This window comes from Monodelphis domestica, chromosome 1 (assembly GCF_027887165.1).
Source record: "Monodelphis domestica isolate mMonDom1 chromosome 1, mMonDom1.pri, whole genome shotgun sequence".
Classification (NCBI taxonomy): domain Eukaryota; kingdom Metazoa; phylum Chordata; class Mammalia; order Didelphimorphia; family Didelphidae; genus Monodelphis; species Monodelphis domestica.
The window spans coordinates 189,674,114-189,693,074 of NC_077227.1; the positions used below are offsets into that span (position 1 = coordinate 189,674,114).

The 18,961-nt window shown below is 34.1% G+C and overlaps 1 protein-coding gene across 3 annotated transcripts in view; it reads right to left on the reverse strand.

The window, feature by feature from the left end:
- Positions 1-18,961, reverse strand: part of WDR72 (WD repeat domain 72) — a 325,916-nt gene that overhangs the window by 124,689 nt on the left and 182,266 nt on the right. For all 3 annotated transcript variants that reach the window (XM_007479979.3, XM_016427854.2, XM_007479982.3), the window contains exons 15-17: positions 14,724-15,535; positions 12,770-12,852; positions 9,078-9,157 (exon numbers count right to left, since the gene is read on the reverse strand). In XM_007479979.3, coding sequence (XP_007480041.2) covers positions 9,078-9,157; positions 12,770-12,852; positions 14,724-15,535 — 975 coding nt within the window. The remainder of the gene's footprint in view (positions 1-9,077; positions 9,158-12,769; positions 12,853-14,723; positions 15,536-18,961) is intronic.

The following is an 18,961-nucleotide window of genomic DNA, read 5'->3' on the forward strand; positions in this document are numbered from 1 at the left end:
ACTCCTCTCTGGACATAACTTGCCTAAATGTATTGTTTCCCTGAATGTAATCTTCTTTAGAGCAAGGACTATATATGTACCTGTATTTGTAGTTGCAGTGTATAGCATAGTTTATGGAACATAATTAGAGCTTAATATTTCATTTATTCGTTCATTATTTGCTCAACTGTTCATTTATTTGTTGTTTTTTTTTTCATTTATTCACCCTAGCTATTGAACCATAAGCACATCATTTGCCTTATGGGGATCATAACTATTTAACTTCTGGTATTGTTTTGAGAAAACCAATTTTTAAAGCTTAAAGTACTATATAAAAGAAAAATTAGTAGTATTAATCTTAATAGCAGTAGTTACAGTAGTAAAATCATCTAACAATTACCTGAATAATCTGATTTGTATACCTTTAAATATGGAACCCACAATCCCTTAAAGCACTCCTTTCTACTTTTAGAAAACTCAATTAGGAAAATAATTTTTTGAACAAATCTGCTCTGCACATTTCACCAATTTTCATAATTCTCCATGAAACAAAACTATATAATCCTAATCTAATACATAAGAATCCTACAAATATTTGTAGTTGTCATATGTGTGTGTGTGTTTATCACAATTTTTTTCTCATTTCCAAGTAAATCAAACTTTATATTGCATTGCTTCAAGTCACATTATTCTGGCTCTAGCTCTCTAAATAAATTCTACATGATCGGCCCAGAAATGAATACAATATTCCCCAGATGTGCCCTAAAGAGGGTAGCATGAAGTTAACTCTGACTTATTTTACTCTAGACTCTATAATTCACTTAATGGAGGGGAGAATAAAATGCTTTGTAATCATTATATTCCATTTTTATTTTACTAAGCTTACTGTCCAAAGAGCACTTAGATTTTGCCATAGTAAATGCTATCAAACTGTACCTCTCTCATTCTGTACTTGTTAAGTTTTATTTTTTTGATTTAAGTATTAGATTTGATTTATTCTCATTAAATATCATCTAACTGCATTATCTAGTGCCTTTGCATAAATTGTTATTGTTCAGATATTCAGTCATGTCTCACTCTTCGTGATCCCTTTTGGGGGAGGGGAGGTTCTCTTGGCACAGACACTGAAGTGGTTTGCCTTTTCATTTTCTAGATCATTTTACAGGTGAGAAAACTGAGGCTTGGTTAAGTGACTTGCCCAGGATTACAGAGACAGAAAGTATCTTAGGCTAGATTTCACTTTGGGTCCTCCTAATTCCTGGTTTAGCACTCTATCCACTATACAACTTTAAAACCTATAGAAGTAGAATGATTCAGGGCTCTCCATATTTTGTTAGCCAGATTCTGGCATCCCACATGATAGCTTCCCACTTAGCCTGATGTAATATGAAAATTTAACAGTCATACTACCCAAGCTCTCCTTATTCCTTGCACTTCTACAGAATAAAATGTTCAATATGATTTATTTTGTGTAGATTATTTTATATTATTTTTGTCATCTTATAGGTTTTGGAGTAGTCTTGCTGATGAGACTATGAACTCATTAAGCAAAGAACTACATTCTTCTGCACTCTAAACAATGCCTAGCAGAAAACTGATGATGTTCTCATCATTTAATGTACAGTACAAATTGATACAATTTGGGAAATGAAACTGAGAGGAGATTAGGTCTCCATATCTTGTCGGGGATGGAAATAAGCAGTCCTCAAGGCTCCAATCCCACTGCTGATCAGTTTGGAAACTTTAACCTGCTCTGTTTCTGACCTAGATCAACTTGTCCTTGTATAGAAAGCCCAGTTCTCCCTGACCTCCCACCCCCTTGCAAAACAAACAAAAAACTTCTGAGGACTTACTATATTGGTGCTAATCATAGATCAAAAACCCAATTGTAACTAGTCAAGCTCACTTCTGTTAAGAACTCCCAAGCTCAAGGGCTGCATTAGTCTCAGCCTCCTAAGTAGCAGTGTTCAATTTTGAATATAAACAAACAAATACGACAGCAACACCCAATAACCTTAGACCAAAAAATGGAAATTTATTTATAAAAACGATAACATTTTAGAAATGGAAGAGACTTTGAACATTACTAATTCACCTATTCTAAAAAAGAATGAAATAGGTTGGAAGTTGACATTAATTTTCAATAGAATAAATGCATCTGGGAAAAGAATTCAGATTGTCAATGGCAGTGCCTTTACTCAGTAATAAAATGCAAATTAGTGAATAGAAACAGAAAGAAATGTGGGTGACATAAAAATTGATGTTATCTATAATACATTTTGAGTTTCTCTAGCCAAAATAAAAGTTCCTCTGAATAAAACTATAAAAAGAAGTCATTTTTGTGAAGTTTCATTTTAAATGACAGGCACCCTAATAAGACTGTGATCATAGATAGGTTTCCCACTGAAAAAAAAAAAGTTTAAGTTCTTTTCAGAAGAAGTATATCAAAGCATTAGCCTTTTCTATACATAGGTGCCCATAGATTCAAAATAACCTTTACACAATTCACTGCCTGAGAAGAAGCTATCACGAATCTGGATCACATATTCATTACTGGAATTACTACAGTGTTCCAGCCAAATAACATTTTGTAATGATTTTCACTAACATCTTGGAACAACAAAGTGCCATAAAATGGCACAACACATTGTGAAGGTATCTATAAATCTCTGCTTCCTGTCTGTCTATCCTTGTGTGCAAAAAAACCCAAACATTTACACATCAGTCATTCTTACTCTGGCCTTTTGTGCTTTTCCAGGTTCTACAGTTAAGCAACATTTCTCCCAAGGGATTCTAGTCCACCATTGACACTCTTGAGTGTGAGGATATCGAATCTTAAGAGCTTCCAGTAACTTGCAATATCAAAAGCATGTAAATTGCCAGCCATTACCTCCCCATCTCTTCCCTAACACTATTTCTCAAGGTCAGCTGTGTTTGAACAGTGGGAAAAGTAGCAGATAAGTAGGGTGTGTGTGTGTGTGTGTGTGTGTGTGTGTGTGTGTGTGTGTGTGTGTGTGTGTGTGTGTGTGTGTTTCTTCTTGGAGTCTGATGTTTCAAAAAAGGGGCATTGGGAGGGAAGTAGTGCTGCCCAATTCCACTCAGGACAACTTGCCATCTACCCTATCCCCTTATGCTCACCTTTCAGCCTCCACTGTTTTCCATCTTTTGCCCTAGGAGGAGTAATAAAATGAATACTTATTGTTTCTGGAAAGGCCGTGACAAATCAACTATGTCTCCACTTTATTCCTGTGATTCCTCAGCAAAAACATCCTTCCCTCCTCACTAGGATATAAAAACCTTAATTTCCTGAGGGCAGGTTGTTGAGGGGTTTTTGGGTTTTGTTTTGTTTTTTTAAGACTGGGTCTTCCTGTCTGATTTAGGTTGGAACTGTAGTGACCAATCAAAGTACTTATCCTAATATTGATATACATGACAGTTTGTATCTGCAATCTTTTTTTTTTTTAATTGGAACAGGGGAAAACCCTTTAGACAGCCTGATGTTCTTCTGCTCCTAGGGGTTCATCATATTGGTGCTGGACATAGTACAGATACCCAATCAAATTTAGCTTTATTGCAGATTAGAAATCCCAAATTTGACCAACCCAACAGCCCCAGTTTCTCTAGAAACAAGGACTGTAGGAGTGACAATGCTCAGATTTTGTTTAATTTATATCCTAGTACCTAGCACACTGTATGCAGATAAAAAATGCTTTTTAATTCCTAGAAGTCAGGATGTACTAGTTGGAATCACTCTTGTCAGCATTCACTCAGAGAATAACTATAACATTTTATTAATCATATTAGTTTGTAGTAAGTTAATAGTATTTTTTTGTTGATCACATAATTGCTTTAAGGCTTGCAAGATGCATGACATATATCCTTTCATGTGATCTTCACAATAAAAACATGAAGTAAATACTCATTAGTCCTATTTTACAGATGAGAAAATTGAATAAGAGAGACCAAGGTTACTCATGGTTACATAGCTATTAAGTGTCTGCAGAAATGTTTTTAATTTAATTTTTCCATATTTTAAACATTATTCTCTAAATATCATAGCATGCTGCTCTAATAAAAAATTTAGTCTCTGGGTGAAATAAGGAAGTTTTGACTCCAAGGTTTAATTTCATCCAATTTAATACAAAAAGGTTGGATGAGATGACTTCTGAGGTTCCATTAGGTTCTACAACTATAATAACATAGTGAAATAAATTGGAATTAAATCTATGACGAAAATGAAGTAGAAAATGCCTTCAAATGAGGAAACTCTCTCAAGAAATGAATCATATGCTTGGCTTTCCTCTTAAAAGAGTTGTCTAGAGCAGTGGTAGTCAAAGAATGGCCCATATCCTCCTGGGTATGCCCAACATCCTTTCAGAGGATCCTCAATATCAATCTATTTTCATAGTATACTAAGTAATTTTAATATCCAATACCGTAAATATCAAGAGTTACAATCCACTTGGGGGGAGAGGTTCCTCAATATTTTTTAAGAGAATAGAGGAGTCTTGAAGTTAAAATGTTTGAGAAATGATGGTCTAGAATACTCAATCAGTATAAGTCACAGAAAGGACTTGATCCTGTGTCTTAATTTATGCTTGCTACATCCAATATTACATTGCCTCTTGATCATATAGAACACCGAATTAAATTGATTTTTGCCAGATATCTGATGTTCTGTGTAGAACAAAACAACAACAACAACAACAAAAAACCTATGCTCATTTTCAAGGTGAGAAAACTAAGGCAAGGACAAGTCACACAACTTTCCTAGAATTATAAAATAAATCAGGGACAAGGCTCGGATGACAACACTTCCATAGTTTGTGGATTTCTGGTTCATTGTTAGATTTTTAGACCTAACCTGGCATTTCATTGGTGCAGATGATGAAGAATAGTACCAGTGAACAACAATGATGCATATCAACAACTAATCTATGACTTATGCTCTTAGAGAGTTTCTTGAGGCACTTAGAGGTTAAGCAATTAATCCAGGGACACTTGACAAGTTTATGTTATAAGCAGAGCTTGAATTTGGGTTGTTTTATTGTTTGTTTGTTTGTTTGTTTTTTGCTTCTTAACCTAGCTCTCCTATTATGCCAAAATGTCAACTAATTGAAACTATCAGAATTTATGGGGAAAGCTAGGTGGTGCACAGATAAGAGTGTTAGACCTGGAGTCAAGAAGAGCTCTAATCAAATCCTGCTACTAGCAATATGATTCAGGCAAGTCACATAATCCTGTTTGCCTCAGTTTCCTCATCTTTCACAACACTGAATCAAAAGAATGGGCAAGATGTTGGGATAAGAAATTTTTACGAGAAATAGTATTTTGAATTGTGTTAAAAAAATAAGAAAGGAGGTGATATCTGAGAGGAGGTGGAGGGAAGGGATGGAAATAATGTGATTAATGTAACCAAGGAATAATGTTCTAAATTGACTAAATTAATTAATTCAAATGGAAAAATAATAAGAAAGGAGTTCATTCCAGTCTTAGAGCTACTACTCAAACTACCAAATGTGTGACTGTTTTGTTACTCAAGCTTTCAGTCATGTTTTCCTTTAGTGACTTGGCCCAAGCAAACCTTCTTTAGAAATCATATCAGAAATGATAAGACAGAGTGAGATAGATTCCATTCCCTTTTCCCCATATAATAGAAGTATATGGGGGTTAGCTACAGGGTGCAGTGGATAAAATGCCAGACGAGAAGACTAATCTTCCTCAGTTCAAATATGGCCTCAGACAATAGCAGTGTGATTCTGGGAAAGTACCTTGTTTGCCTTAGTTTCCTAATCCGTCAGGTGAGTTAGAGAAGGAAATGGCAAGACAACTCCAAATGAGGTCACAAAGAGTAAGACACAACTAAAACAACTAAACAACAAAGGCATTTAAGCCCATCAGCATGGTTCAAATATGTGACTTTTTTTTTTCCTCTCTCGTATCCCTCTTACCATGTAAAACACTTGAAGAAAGTCAAATGCGGGAAGTCAACATCAGACTCATGACTGAATGCAACTTTTCAGTCTAAGGCAAGGACCGAGAGAGACACAATGCTCACTAAACCATTCTGCCTTCTATCAGCACTCTGTTAAGAAGTAACCTTTGGGGCATTTGTGCAATATCTTGAAGGAATGTAATAGAAAATGGTACTGTCTAGGACCTTCCTGTTCTTCCAGGACCCAGAAGCTTCTACAATCTTGGAAGCATGAGCCTGTGTTCCTATTTTCTCTAATTAGTGATATCATGGAAACATGGACATTTCTACAGCTTTCTCCAATCCACTTGTGGTTGCCTATGTCTCATTCCTAGTTCACAAAGAGAATGAGAGTTCTGTCATAAAAGATTCAACTTATCTGGCTTGTGACTGGATGAAATAACATAGAAGAAAGAATAGAGAATGAACTCCTACATAAAATGAGCTTCTGTCTTGAGAGGGATGGTACATGGAATTGAATGTTATATGCAGTAATATTTTTGCTTTTAATTATATAATTATTTAAAACCATGTCTTTGGATGAAGATAGACAAAACAACACTAAGAGAAGGAGAAAAGGAACATCTGGAGAATAAGTTGAATAATATTCTTAGATAAGAGAAGGAATTGGGGTAGAATTTGAGAGATGAACATCCATATGTCCCTGAAATGTCAGACTGCTAACCTTGCTCATATTTGTTGCACCACAAAAGGCTATGTTCCAATATGCTCTCTGCAGTAGGATAATGAATGAAAATTCTACATTTAGTTAATCAAGTCAAAAAGATTTGTGGATTATCTACTTTTTTGAAGGTACAATGTTACTGTATGTACAGGGGATTCAAAGGATAAGACATAGTTCTTACCCCAAGGGAAATTAGAGCTTAGTTGAATAGAAAAAAGATATAGGTGAAAAATAACATTAAAAGAAACCCTTTCCTCTCCCAGTAGCATATGTTCAGGACTAAATTATAAGGTCCATACAAATAGAACCATGTTTTAATTTTCTCAGTTTCTCCCCCAAGAGCCAAACAGAGTGCTTTTACATAGTGTACATGAATAACGAATCATTTTTGAATGAATGAATAAGTACAAAATCAATGATACTATCAATAAGAGCTATAGGAGAAACACCTATTATGTATATCACAATGCATCGTCAGAGCAAGAAGATTTTCCTGTAGTCTGGAAATAGTCCAAAAAGAAGGCTAAACTTGAGTAGGGTTTTGAAAGAATGATTAGATTTAGAAAGGAAGTCACCTCAGCCAGGGGACCTTGTGAGTTAAAGCCAAGATATGGGGAATGGTCATAATGGAATAGTGTGACACAAATGGTCCAGGTTTATTGGAATAGGGGTTTTGGTAAGAGATAATCATGGCAATAGATTGTGATGGGTTATAAAGTTTTAAACCTATGGGACACCACTGAAAAACTTTGAGAAGGGCACAGATATGTGATGAAAGCTATATTTCAGAGAAGATTAATCTCTGATGCATATGTAAAAGAAAAATACGAAACTCTGAAGGCACTATAAAAAGTCAATGAACTAGTGCAGTTGAATAAGCAAGAAGTGTTAAGAGCTTGGGAGAAAGTGGGACTAGAAAAAAGGGAGATACATACATATATATATATATAGTTATTTAAAATTCATTTTTTTCCATCAAAATATGACATCACTACATGTAAAATCTCGTACTTGGTCTGTGTGAACTTTAGATTACTATGCCCTACTTAGTCTAGCAAAATCAGAAATGTCTACACCCATATTTAAGGATTAAGTATTTTAGAGGATGAACTATGACAGACATGTGCTAGCAAATGACAAGTCAGAAACAACTGAAAGATCCCATGGCTGTCCTAATTCAAGCCTAAGATATCATTGGTACATGCCAGACGCAGGAAAGTGATGTAAAACCGTCTATATATTTCGTGTCCTTCCTCTCTCCGGGCTCTTTGATGGCGGAGAGGTGGCTAGAGGCAGCTTGCTGAGCGAGTTGGCATCTTAGCATGGCGGTTGCTATTATCCGGGTTTAGTGGTGAGTTTTCCTTGATACCATAGTGGAGGAAGCCTAGTAACCTAGTTTGGTAAGCTCTTCTCTGAGATCTCTTGAAATTTAGGCTGATTTTTCTCTCCTTTACCTTCCAAACACTAACCTCATAGAGAAGCCTCTAATCTTCAAGGACTTCGTGGCTCGCCTGGCATAGGCCTGCAGGAGAAATCCCATACCTTTTCCATCTCTCTTCTCCTTGATTTCTTACCTATATATTGATTAAACCACCATATATTTCCAAACTGACTTGGGTATTTTATTTGGGATATTCCCTGGCGACCAAAAATCAAATTTATATTATGTCACAACCCTAAATTATACTTAAATCTGACAGCAGTCATCTTGTGTCCTGAGCACCAAGTGGCTATTATTTTTATTTTATTTTATAGAAGAATGTGAATGAATACACTATGAGCTCATATATATATAAAATACCCAGGAATAATCTCCCTTCTCATCTCTGCCTCCTGATTCCTCACCTTCCTTCACATCCCAGCTAACATTCTACCTTCTAGTAGAAGTCTTCCTTGATACCTCTTAATTAAAGTGCCTTTTTTCTGTTGATGATTTTGAATTAATTATATAAATGGCTAATTTGTTTGCACATATCCCCCATTAAACTGTGGGCTCCTTGAAAGCCAGGATTATCTTTGGCTTTTCTTTTTATCCTCGTTAGGTACAATGCTTGACATATACTAAGTAAATATTTATTGAAAGGCTGATTGCCATCCCAAAATAAAATACTCTAGTTCAGTATTGAATTTGACAAATGATAGAAGGAAGCAATCATTTTCAATGTTTCTGAGAAGCTCTTGTAATTTGGGTGGCTGGTCTATTCTCTTAAGAACTTTGTTCTTTTCCCTCTTGCTTTTTACTCCATGTTCATATTTTTCACATTTCTTTTGTTTCTCTCTAGCTTAGACCTATCACAGGCAATATTTAAACCTACTTATAAAACCCAGAAGAAATACTGATAAATGCCTATTGTCCTTGTGTAAAGACAATATACATCAAACAAAAAAATTGGCCATAACATCAACAGGATACATTTTACAACAACAGCTACCTCCTACCTGTACAGATTGGTGTCTCCAGCCTGAAACTAGCTTCATCAGAGAAAGATCAGCATCAGGAAAATGAAATTCAGTTTTACCTAGAAATATAAAAATATTCATCATGACCTAAGAGCAGTTATGGCATGTGACTTCTGAGATAGGTGATTAGTGCTAGATTATTAGCCAGTGATTAATCTGAAGTCCCTATAAATATATATTTCACAGTCAATTTCAATGCATGCCATGGGAAGAACCTCTTGACACATCCAATTAGTAGAAATTATCCTTTTAAAAAAAGAGTAAAATACTAAATTAAGCTTAGTCATTCACATCTCAAGACTGTTTACATGTGTATTTTCTACATGGAGTAAGGAAGAACTAAAATCAAGGAAATGAAAAAGAGTGTTGTTGAAATGTAAAGATGGTGCTATGAAATGACAAGGGGACTGATTCTTGGACAAAGAGGCCCATTACCATTGGCTATGTACTGACTCGTTCCTAGTTACAGACATGTACTACCTCATAACCTTAAAACAACACTCAATGTATCTTACCACATCTATCATCCTAGATATCTTCTCCGCCTTTTTCAGTTAAACTATTTATGAATTTTGTCTACACATTTTCAATGTCTTATTCCTCAACATGACAAACATAGAGATATGTTTTGTAAGATAGCACATTTTTAACCAATATCAAATTGCTTACAGTCTCATTAGGGAAAGAATATGAGACTCAAAATGTTAGAAAAAAAAAGTCAAAAATTATGTTCATATGTAAGTGGGAAGGAATAAAAAAACATTCTCCTCTCCCTTGATTCTAAATTTCAGCCATCTCAATTCTGATTTCATTTTTCAAATGGAATTCTCTCCAAAGATACTGATGATTCCTAAATGTCAGATCTAATGGTATCTTTTCTATTCTCATTCTTCTTAACCTCTCTGCAGTATCTGATGCTACTGATCAACTCTCCCTTCTGGATTTTTTCTCCTCTACTTTAATACTTTACTGGCTCTATTCTTTCTAGGATTAACTCTAATTTGACTGCTTTTCAGTCATTATTGCTGAATCTTCTTTCATATCAGATTCCCTAATGGGAGGTATCTTCCATTGCTCTATCTTGGACTTTATCCTTTTATTTTTCACTACATTGTCTCATTTTTTTCTCATCAACTTTTATTGTTTCAGTTATCATTTGAATAGATGAATAACAGATCTACTTATGTGCTCCTAATCCCTTCCCTGAGCTAGTATTCCATCACCATTGTATTTTAGATACCACAAACTGTATGTCTCAAATTCAACATGATAAAATTCATTATCTTTCCAATCAAACCCACTTTCTCTTATGAACTTTGTTATTAACAGTCAAGAAGACCACAATTCTTCTGATCTCCCAAGTTTACAACTACAAGTGTCATTCTCTGGACTCCATTCTTGTTTACAATACATATACAATAAATTGCCAGAACTTATTTCTTCACAAAATCTCTGATATCTCACTTTTTGTCCACACCCAGATATAGGAAAATAGTTCAGACCCTTAATTATCACCTGCACTACTAAAACAGACTGCTACATTTGTTACTTTTATCCACATTCCCTCAACAAATCATTAATTTTAAGGTGGAAGAGACACTTATTTTAAAGATAAGAAAACTGAAGCCTGGACAGATTAAATATTTTGCTCAAGTTACACACAGAGATCAAGCAATAATTCAAGCAATAGCATCAAACAATTAATTCCACATTAATTACCCTTTGTTTTGTTAAATCACATTTATTAGATTTAAAACTTAAGAGATAGGATAATGCTTTTTGAAAAAACCATTTTTATTATAACTATAACCACAAACAAAAATAATAGCACCAAAAAGACATACATAAGATTATAATGATCAAATATGCTATTTTTATCTAGTGAAAAAAGTACATATAAGTTTTAATAAAATGATAAAATACTGCTTCCGCTCCCACTTTTTCAGCCTTTTCTTAGCCTTGTTACTATCATTATTTAATGCTTATAGTCAATATGACTCTTCCACTTTCATTGTGTTAAATGTTGATTTTAGATGTCTATGTCAAGCAATGACCAAATACAAATATGTATTAATGAAGTTTCATTGATTGAAAAATCTATCAAATTTTTCAAATAAAAATTAATGAGTTAAAACATCATGATATCTGCAAAAACAAAGAAACAAAAAACTTTCATATGCCTATAATAGGAATGAGTTTGTTTTGTTTTGTATCCAGGATTGTACGGAGAAGACCTAGTATAGAGTAGAAATTTTATCTGTAACATAACCTCAGAAAGTTGCCTAGGGGAATAAATGGTGATTTTGGATTTTTGAAAAACTATAAGTTCTTGCTTAAATTGCTATACATGGTATTTTAAAATCTTTGATGTGAATAAGTCCAACAGATTTAAATCTGATGTTTTTCAGTCAATGAAAGTGAATGGTCATTATCTTCAACCTTTTAATTAATAAACAATGATAAGGGGAAATAAAAACTATCATGAGGCAAGAGCAGTATTCATTTCAGCATAATAAAAGAAAAATAAATTAATAGACACAGGAGATTTCTCAATCATTTTAATATACTTCCCCCTTTATGAAATAATGATTGTAAATGGGAAATGATAACCAAGAACAAGTGCAAAAAGGAGTAAACCCTAGACAGTTTCTATGCCCTATTTTCCACTTCTTTGTGAATATAGCATGTCAGGTAGATTTTTCTTTTGATATTTATTCTTCTCTCCTCCCCTAACCATTCCTTTCTTTTTTCTCTTTCCTTTTTTGACCATGTGAATCTACCACCAAAGCTAAATATTGGTCTTGACTATAACTATTTACTGGCATCACAGGGCACTCCACAGGGTACTTTAATGTGATGTTAAAATTTTAATATGAGCTAGAAACAAGAGCCAACTTTTCTTGGCATTGTCAGTGAGTTAAAAAATCTGAATTGCAACTTCAGGGGAGAGATAAAAAGAAAATATCTTGGCCTTGCAAGTATATAGTCACTCTTCCTACTGTCATGAGTGTGGAATTAACCATGTCAGTCATTTAAGATAAATACTCTATATTCTTACTTTATTACTAGGTCAACTATTGAGATTCTTACTTTATTACTATGATCAACTATTGATGCATATGTAAACATGTTGAATAACACAACAAAAAGTATTTGTTTCCTAAAATATTTCTACTCAAATAAATTATATTCCAAGACCAAGTAAGTATTTAGTAATCACATAAATGATGTAATAGGCACAGGTATATTTAAATAAAAACCTTTAGGCCCTTAAAATATGAAAAAAATTAATAAAATATGAAATAATTTTTAACCATGAAATTAACCCTGAATCTTATAAAATAACAACAAGTATTAGTGGCTTCAAAAAAGAAATACAAGAGGGCACTAACTATTTCTTTGTATTTGATGAGAGTAACGTAATATTTAAATGAGATACTTTTTTATCATTTTTATAAGTTTCACAAAACTGAGCTTTTCTTCTCTATTTTAATTTTTGGTATTAATATGGCTGTCTAGGACAGAGAAAGAGGGAATGAATTAAGAAAAAAAGTGATAAAAAGCAAGTATCAATAAAATAAACACCAAAAGCCCATTCCTTTAAATTTTTCACCCTCAGCATTTAAGTAAGCATTAAACACCTTATTTATTTCTGAGCTCAAAAAACTTACCATTTCGTAAATTGCCATAGAAACTTGAATTATCTGTGCCAGTGTTTTTTCCCTTGTTAGTAACAGATTCCTTCTTGTAGTGACTGTTAAAAATAAACAAGCAACGAAAAAAGGTACCATTGGATTTGAATGAGAAAAGTAATATTTGAGTAATACATTGTGGAGAATATATAGAATACTGGGCTCCAAGGCAAAATATAAAGGAAATAAATCTAAGATTATTTTCAGTGACCCAGTACAGTCCTCTTTTCCAATATTATTCCCTCCCCTCACCTCTTTTAATATAACATGCTATCCAGGTTTATTTTCCCTATACAGTGCCAGTACTCTGACACTAATATAATGAACTCCACTCCCTCATGATTTTACATTCTATTCCCTGAGGACTCTTCCTTCTTTTAGAAGCCTACTGGAAAATTTTGTTTCAATCACATGAATGGTAATGGCTATTAATATATTAAACCTATCAGGCAAAACACAATTTTTTTAAAAATACATGTTATTCCATGTCTTCCTTAAAAAGACTAATTTTTAAATTACATGTATTGTTATAGAGCCATAGGTAAGATATAGTTTAAAATCGTAATTTTCCTATTTCACTTAATACATGCATAGTTTAAACCCACAATTACTCTTTTTATAGCTGAACTTAACTTTCCTTTAAAAATCAACATATTCATCATGATCCTCATTTTTATTTGAAAGAAGTAGGTGGTAAGGGTGTGAAATGTCAATTGTTCCCTCACAAGGTATATACTTTGATTGGTTTTGCTGAAGTGGGCTCACTAGGTAGTGAGGAAAAGGATACACTAAGAAATTAATATGATATAGAAATTGCTTACTATCTCTGAGAGGGTGTAGGGAATTGAAGGATCTTATAACTTAATAAAAAAGGATGTATGAAATTGTTATCATAAGTAATTAGAAAAATAAAATATCTTTAAAAAAAGAAATATGATATAAAAGCAAAAAAATCATGAAACAAAATTACTAAGGTAATCAGTTATATTTATGTTCAAGAGTAAATTTTTATAAAAGAATTAATTAGAAAAATTAAATATCTTTCATGTTTGGAATAAAGTTTGTTCTAAGGAAAGGGAATTCTTTGTGCTATATCAATATGACAGCCTCACTCAGGGTAGTAAAGGAGAATAGGAGCCAGCTCACTTAAGTTCCTCTCTCAACACATTTGCTTCTATTTCTATAAGCTCCTTTTTAGGACTTCGCTATAATAACATCAAAAATATAGGGTACCATACAATCATTACAACTCCTAAGTACACTCAAGGAAACTGACCTGGCATTCTATAGGTAAAACCTTTGAAACACGTGTCCAAAATGAAACTTTCATGCTGCATGTGAGCCCCACACCTTACCCCAGACAGGGAAGAAAGGAAACACTCCTACTGGGCTGCTGGGGAAAGGGGCAGGAAAGGACATGTAAGAAATGTCCTCAGGTGTAAATGGAGACAAGTAAAGGAGTAGCCCCACCCAGCATGCTTCTGCACATGTGCCATAGTTTCAGTAACATGGCTATAGGTTTTCCTTACTGTCTCATAATATTTAGAGCAGTAGGGAGCTTTTGAAGTGTTCACATAGTCCCTCACCCTTGCCAAAGGAAAGTCATCTTTTTATATTACATATTTATCTGAGGAGATATTTTTTTTCCTTATTCATCTGTTCTATTTTGAAATTCCTCATTTGTCACATTTCAGATTGTTCAAGACTACCATGAACATTTTCACTGACTTTTGTTGGATATTCATTTTTAGTTCTTTAAAGACGGTTCCTTTTTTGAAATCATGGAGGAACACTGGCAGAATAGTGGTGATAAAAATTGAGGCTTTTTTTAAAAAGTATTTCCCATAAAAACTATGGCAAATTTTGTAGGAATTTTTTTTCTCTCCACCAAACCCACCTATCACCAAACAGGGAAAATATAAGTGTTTCTTACCTGCTGGTGCTGTAGGCCAATTCTAAAGGCATGTTAACTAACTTATTAACTAAAAACAGTTTGCTTAATAGATATACTATAGTGTCCAATCCTTGTGATGAATCACTTTCCAGCTCTCCTGTCACTTCTGGTTGACTTGGAAGGGCAGCGATGTATTTATTTGATAAGTCCAATACTTTTCTAGAAAACAAGTTGACTACTGAACACCCTTCCTTCATTCCTGGATTGCAAAAGTTCCAACCAGGCAACATTAAAGAGAAATGATCTTCATTTGAAACTAGTCCTAAAGAAACTGGGTATTGAAGTCTTAAAATATTTAGATGCTGAATGCAAAGATTATCTAATTCTTTATCAATACCCCATGGTAAGAGGCATGACAAGAGAAGTTTAGCTGTGTCCATCATGAGGTTGATGTCAACTCTCCTTGGTGGTATAAATTGAGCCTTTTTGGAGCTCTTCATTTTTTTATGTCGCTTGATGCCCTCATTTTCTTCAAAGGACTTGCCTGGGATATCTCCCTGGTTCTGGTTCTCACAAGCATTTTTCATCTGCCCTTCCCCTGAAATAGAAGAGTTGGAGGTTTTACTTCTTTTCAGGGTTAGTGGTCTTTTCTCAAAGGTGCTTCTGGCTCTCTTCAGAATGTCACTGCCATGCAATGAGTTGGAGGAGCTAAAACTATTTAATTGAGTAGAGAGTAGAAGTTCCACAAGATTTTCCAGATCAAAAAAAAGAACATGAAAGTCAACGTTGCTTGATTTGGTCTTCACTGGTAACACATTAAAAAGACTTGAGAAAGATGCAGTAACTGGGAGCTAACAAGGAAAAAGAAAAATATGGATGAGCAATGAAGTCATTTTAAAAACAACTGATGAATCATTAAAATACCTTGTGAAAGTTATGAAAATTATGATCTGCATAAATTTGGGCAATTAACCAGCATAATTCTTCACTTCCACATCTGCAAAATAGAATATAGGATCTCTAAGATTCCCATGAGGCTAAGAAATTCTATGTTTCTTTGACAGTAGATTATCAAAATGCTTCACTCATAAAATGTATCTTTTAAAATATTTTTAAAAGGTGAACCCATTTGGGATTTTCTTGGCAAAGATACCAAATGGGTTTGCCATTTCCTTCTGAAGTTCACTTTATAGATGAAGAACTAAGGGAACATTTAAGTAACTTGCCCAGGTTCACACAGCTAGTAAGTGTCTGAGGTCAGATTTGGACTAAGGAAGATGAATTTTCCTGACTCCAAGCCTGGCACTTTATCCACTGTGGCATTTCTTCAAATCAATTACTCCTCTGGAATTAAAATATACAATAAACAAAATATATCACGTTAATACCTATTTAGTAGGCAAGTATGCTAAAGTTCTTTCCTCAGCTTTGACAAGGAATTTATATAGTATTTTAAGGTTCACAAAACACTTTGTGATTAGCCTCACAGCAACCAGTTTGTTTATTACTACAGTTACTATTAAGTCTATTTTATACTTCAGACTGAAGCTTGAATGTTAGTAAAGCAACTTGCCCATTGTCACAAAGCTATTATGTCTTAGAGACAGGTTTCAAACACAAGTTTCTGGCTTCCAAGAAAAGCATTTTATTCATTACTCTGTACTACCTTGCAAAAATGAATGTTCATCTGTCTAAAAATTCCTATTTCTCCACCGAGAATAGAGCTTTTTTAACTTATGTTAGTTAAACCAGGTCAAGGGGCTATGGAGTACTGAAAGGAATGCAAGAGAGAAGAAGGAAGTCAAGAGAGAAAGTTGAGAAGAATTGCTGATAAGTTACATGTCTGGTGTATAATAGGTCCTTTAATAGTCTTATTGCTTTCTTTCTATTTTTTTTAAATGTTGAATACTGGACAAGTCCTAAATAAATTGAAATGTCCATTCCGGTAAATAAACTATAAAGTCTATGAAGGGAATCGCAATTACTATTTTTATTTGTATCTTCAGTGCTTCACAGAATATCTTGAACATAGTAAACATTGAATAAAATACTAAAAAACTCCAATGTTTCTACAATCCCATCAATATAGGATCTTTTCTAATGATACATCTTATAACTTTGCATGTCTGTCTCTCTGTTGTAACTCTTGCCCATGTCTTCTCATAATTTTGTTACAAAGTATGCACCAAATGTACAGGCTGACTTATTTTCTCTTCCCTTCACTTCTAGCATCCATCCAAGATCAGATTTAGTCCATTATTCCTTTGCTCCATCCCTGATAATACCTTCTCAAATATGAACCTTATACAATTACAAACATATGCTTGCTTTGCTCCTTATCAGGCACTGCTGAATGAAGTTGGAAGAAATCAGAAAATTCTGCTCCCTGGTCCAGGCAAAAATTCTGACTAAAACTGCATTGAAGCAAGGGAATTCACCTCCATTTCCTTAATTGATTGGCTATTCCACTCTCCTTAATTGCTGTTCTAAATATTTATGAATCTCCTTAATCCTCTCATAGATACATATCTTTCCACCCTATGTTACAGATCTCTCCTGAGACATCACTGAAAAAAGTGAGGTCATTTGCCAAGAGTTAGTGCTTCTTTCCTTTTCATAAAATCATTTACGCAAAAAACTTCCCACCATTTATTTCCACCTACATGTTTCTGGATTAAGCAATCATTCCTTTTTTAAAGTTATTTTGATCTTGTTTCTCTCCATTTTTTCCTGTAGGTGTTCCAAGTATTATTCTCACTTCCTTTTTATCAACTGATTCTTTTCCTGCTACCTACAAATATAGCCATAATAACCCAAACCTATAAAAACTCTTACTATTTCTCAGCATGCCCAGTAGCTCTGCTCCTATGTGTCCTCCCTTTTATAGATAAACTTGTTAAAGATCCATCTACACTAGGAGTCTCCACTTCATTCCCTACCTAGACCTAAAGTTGTACTTTACAAAGCACTTACATATATTATTTCATGTGAAGTACTTAACTATTTTAAAATACTATTGTCATACATTGGAACATACATCTTTCATTTACTCTGTGTATGTGTATATATGTGTACTTCTCATATGTACAAAGTTCATTTCCATATCACTTCACCCACTGGAATGTGCCTGGTATATGAGCTCTGAATAAATGTTTATTAACTGACAAAAGTTCTAACAGGGAAGATATCTGCTTTCATAGACAGGTCATTGCTGGGTACATTTTCTGGAAGGGAGTAATTGATATAAATTTCAAAGAGGTCAGCTATGCCCTGACTTTATAGCCAATGGTTTAGAGATGGGTAGGTGGGAGTTCCTGGGGAATATATACCCTAATCTTTTACAAAGGGTGAGTTGAGGGATGAGTCTATACTGTGCTCATTCTAGCTAGCAGAGGAAAGGTTATGTCTTGAACTTCTATTCTTTAAAAAAAAAAAAACCAAGTGATTCTTCTATTACTTCTCTAAAAGGTTCTTTTGGCATTCTTTCACCAGTTACAATTTTTGCTCTCATGCTCTAATAATGGGCAGATACTGCATGCCTCCATTCTTCAGTTTCTACAAAGTCTCCATTGAGTAATCCATGTTGCCTTCAATTATCACTTCATTGAATGACCCTCTGGTCTATATCTACTCTCTTGACCTCTGTTTAAAATGGTATATATCTAGGTACTCACTGGACTTTTGTATGAGTATCTTATCATAACCTGAAACTCAAAACATATAAAATATACAATCAATACTAGTTACTCCTCCTGACTCCCCTATTTATGGAAAAAGTAGTATTAAAATTTTCATCGTACTTTCTCTTCCAGAATTAACATCCAAAATCATTTCTGACTCTTCCTTTTCCAATGCTAACCATAGGAAGGATGAAGTCTTCCTTTGTGGCTTTTATCTTTCTGTTACTTTCTATTCTTGCTGTTTCACCTAGTCTAGTCCTTACTAGGTTCCCACTTGGGTGACTGAAAATGCTTAATAATTCATCTACCTATGTCAGTCTCACCATATGACTAAAATGATCAAAACCTTTCAGTGGTTCCCTATTGCCCATTATAAATTCCTTTGGCATTTAAGGCTCACCACAGTTGGACTCCAATTTGACCCAAAAAAGTGAATACATCAGAGACATAGGTAGTATGTGTGATTTTCTGAAAGTAGCTCACACTGATTGAAAATAAGGACATGATAAATACAGAGAAACATGAAAAAGATTTCTATGAATTGATGCAAAATAAAATAAACAGAGCAAGGAAAAAATATACATAATGATAATGTAC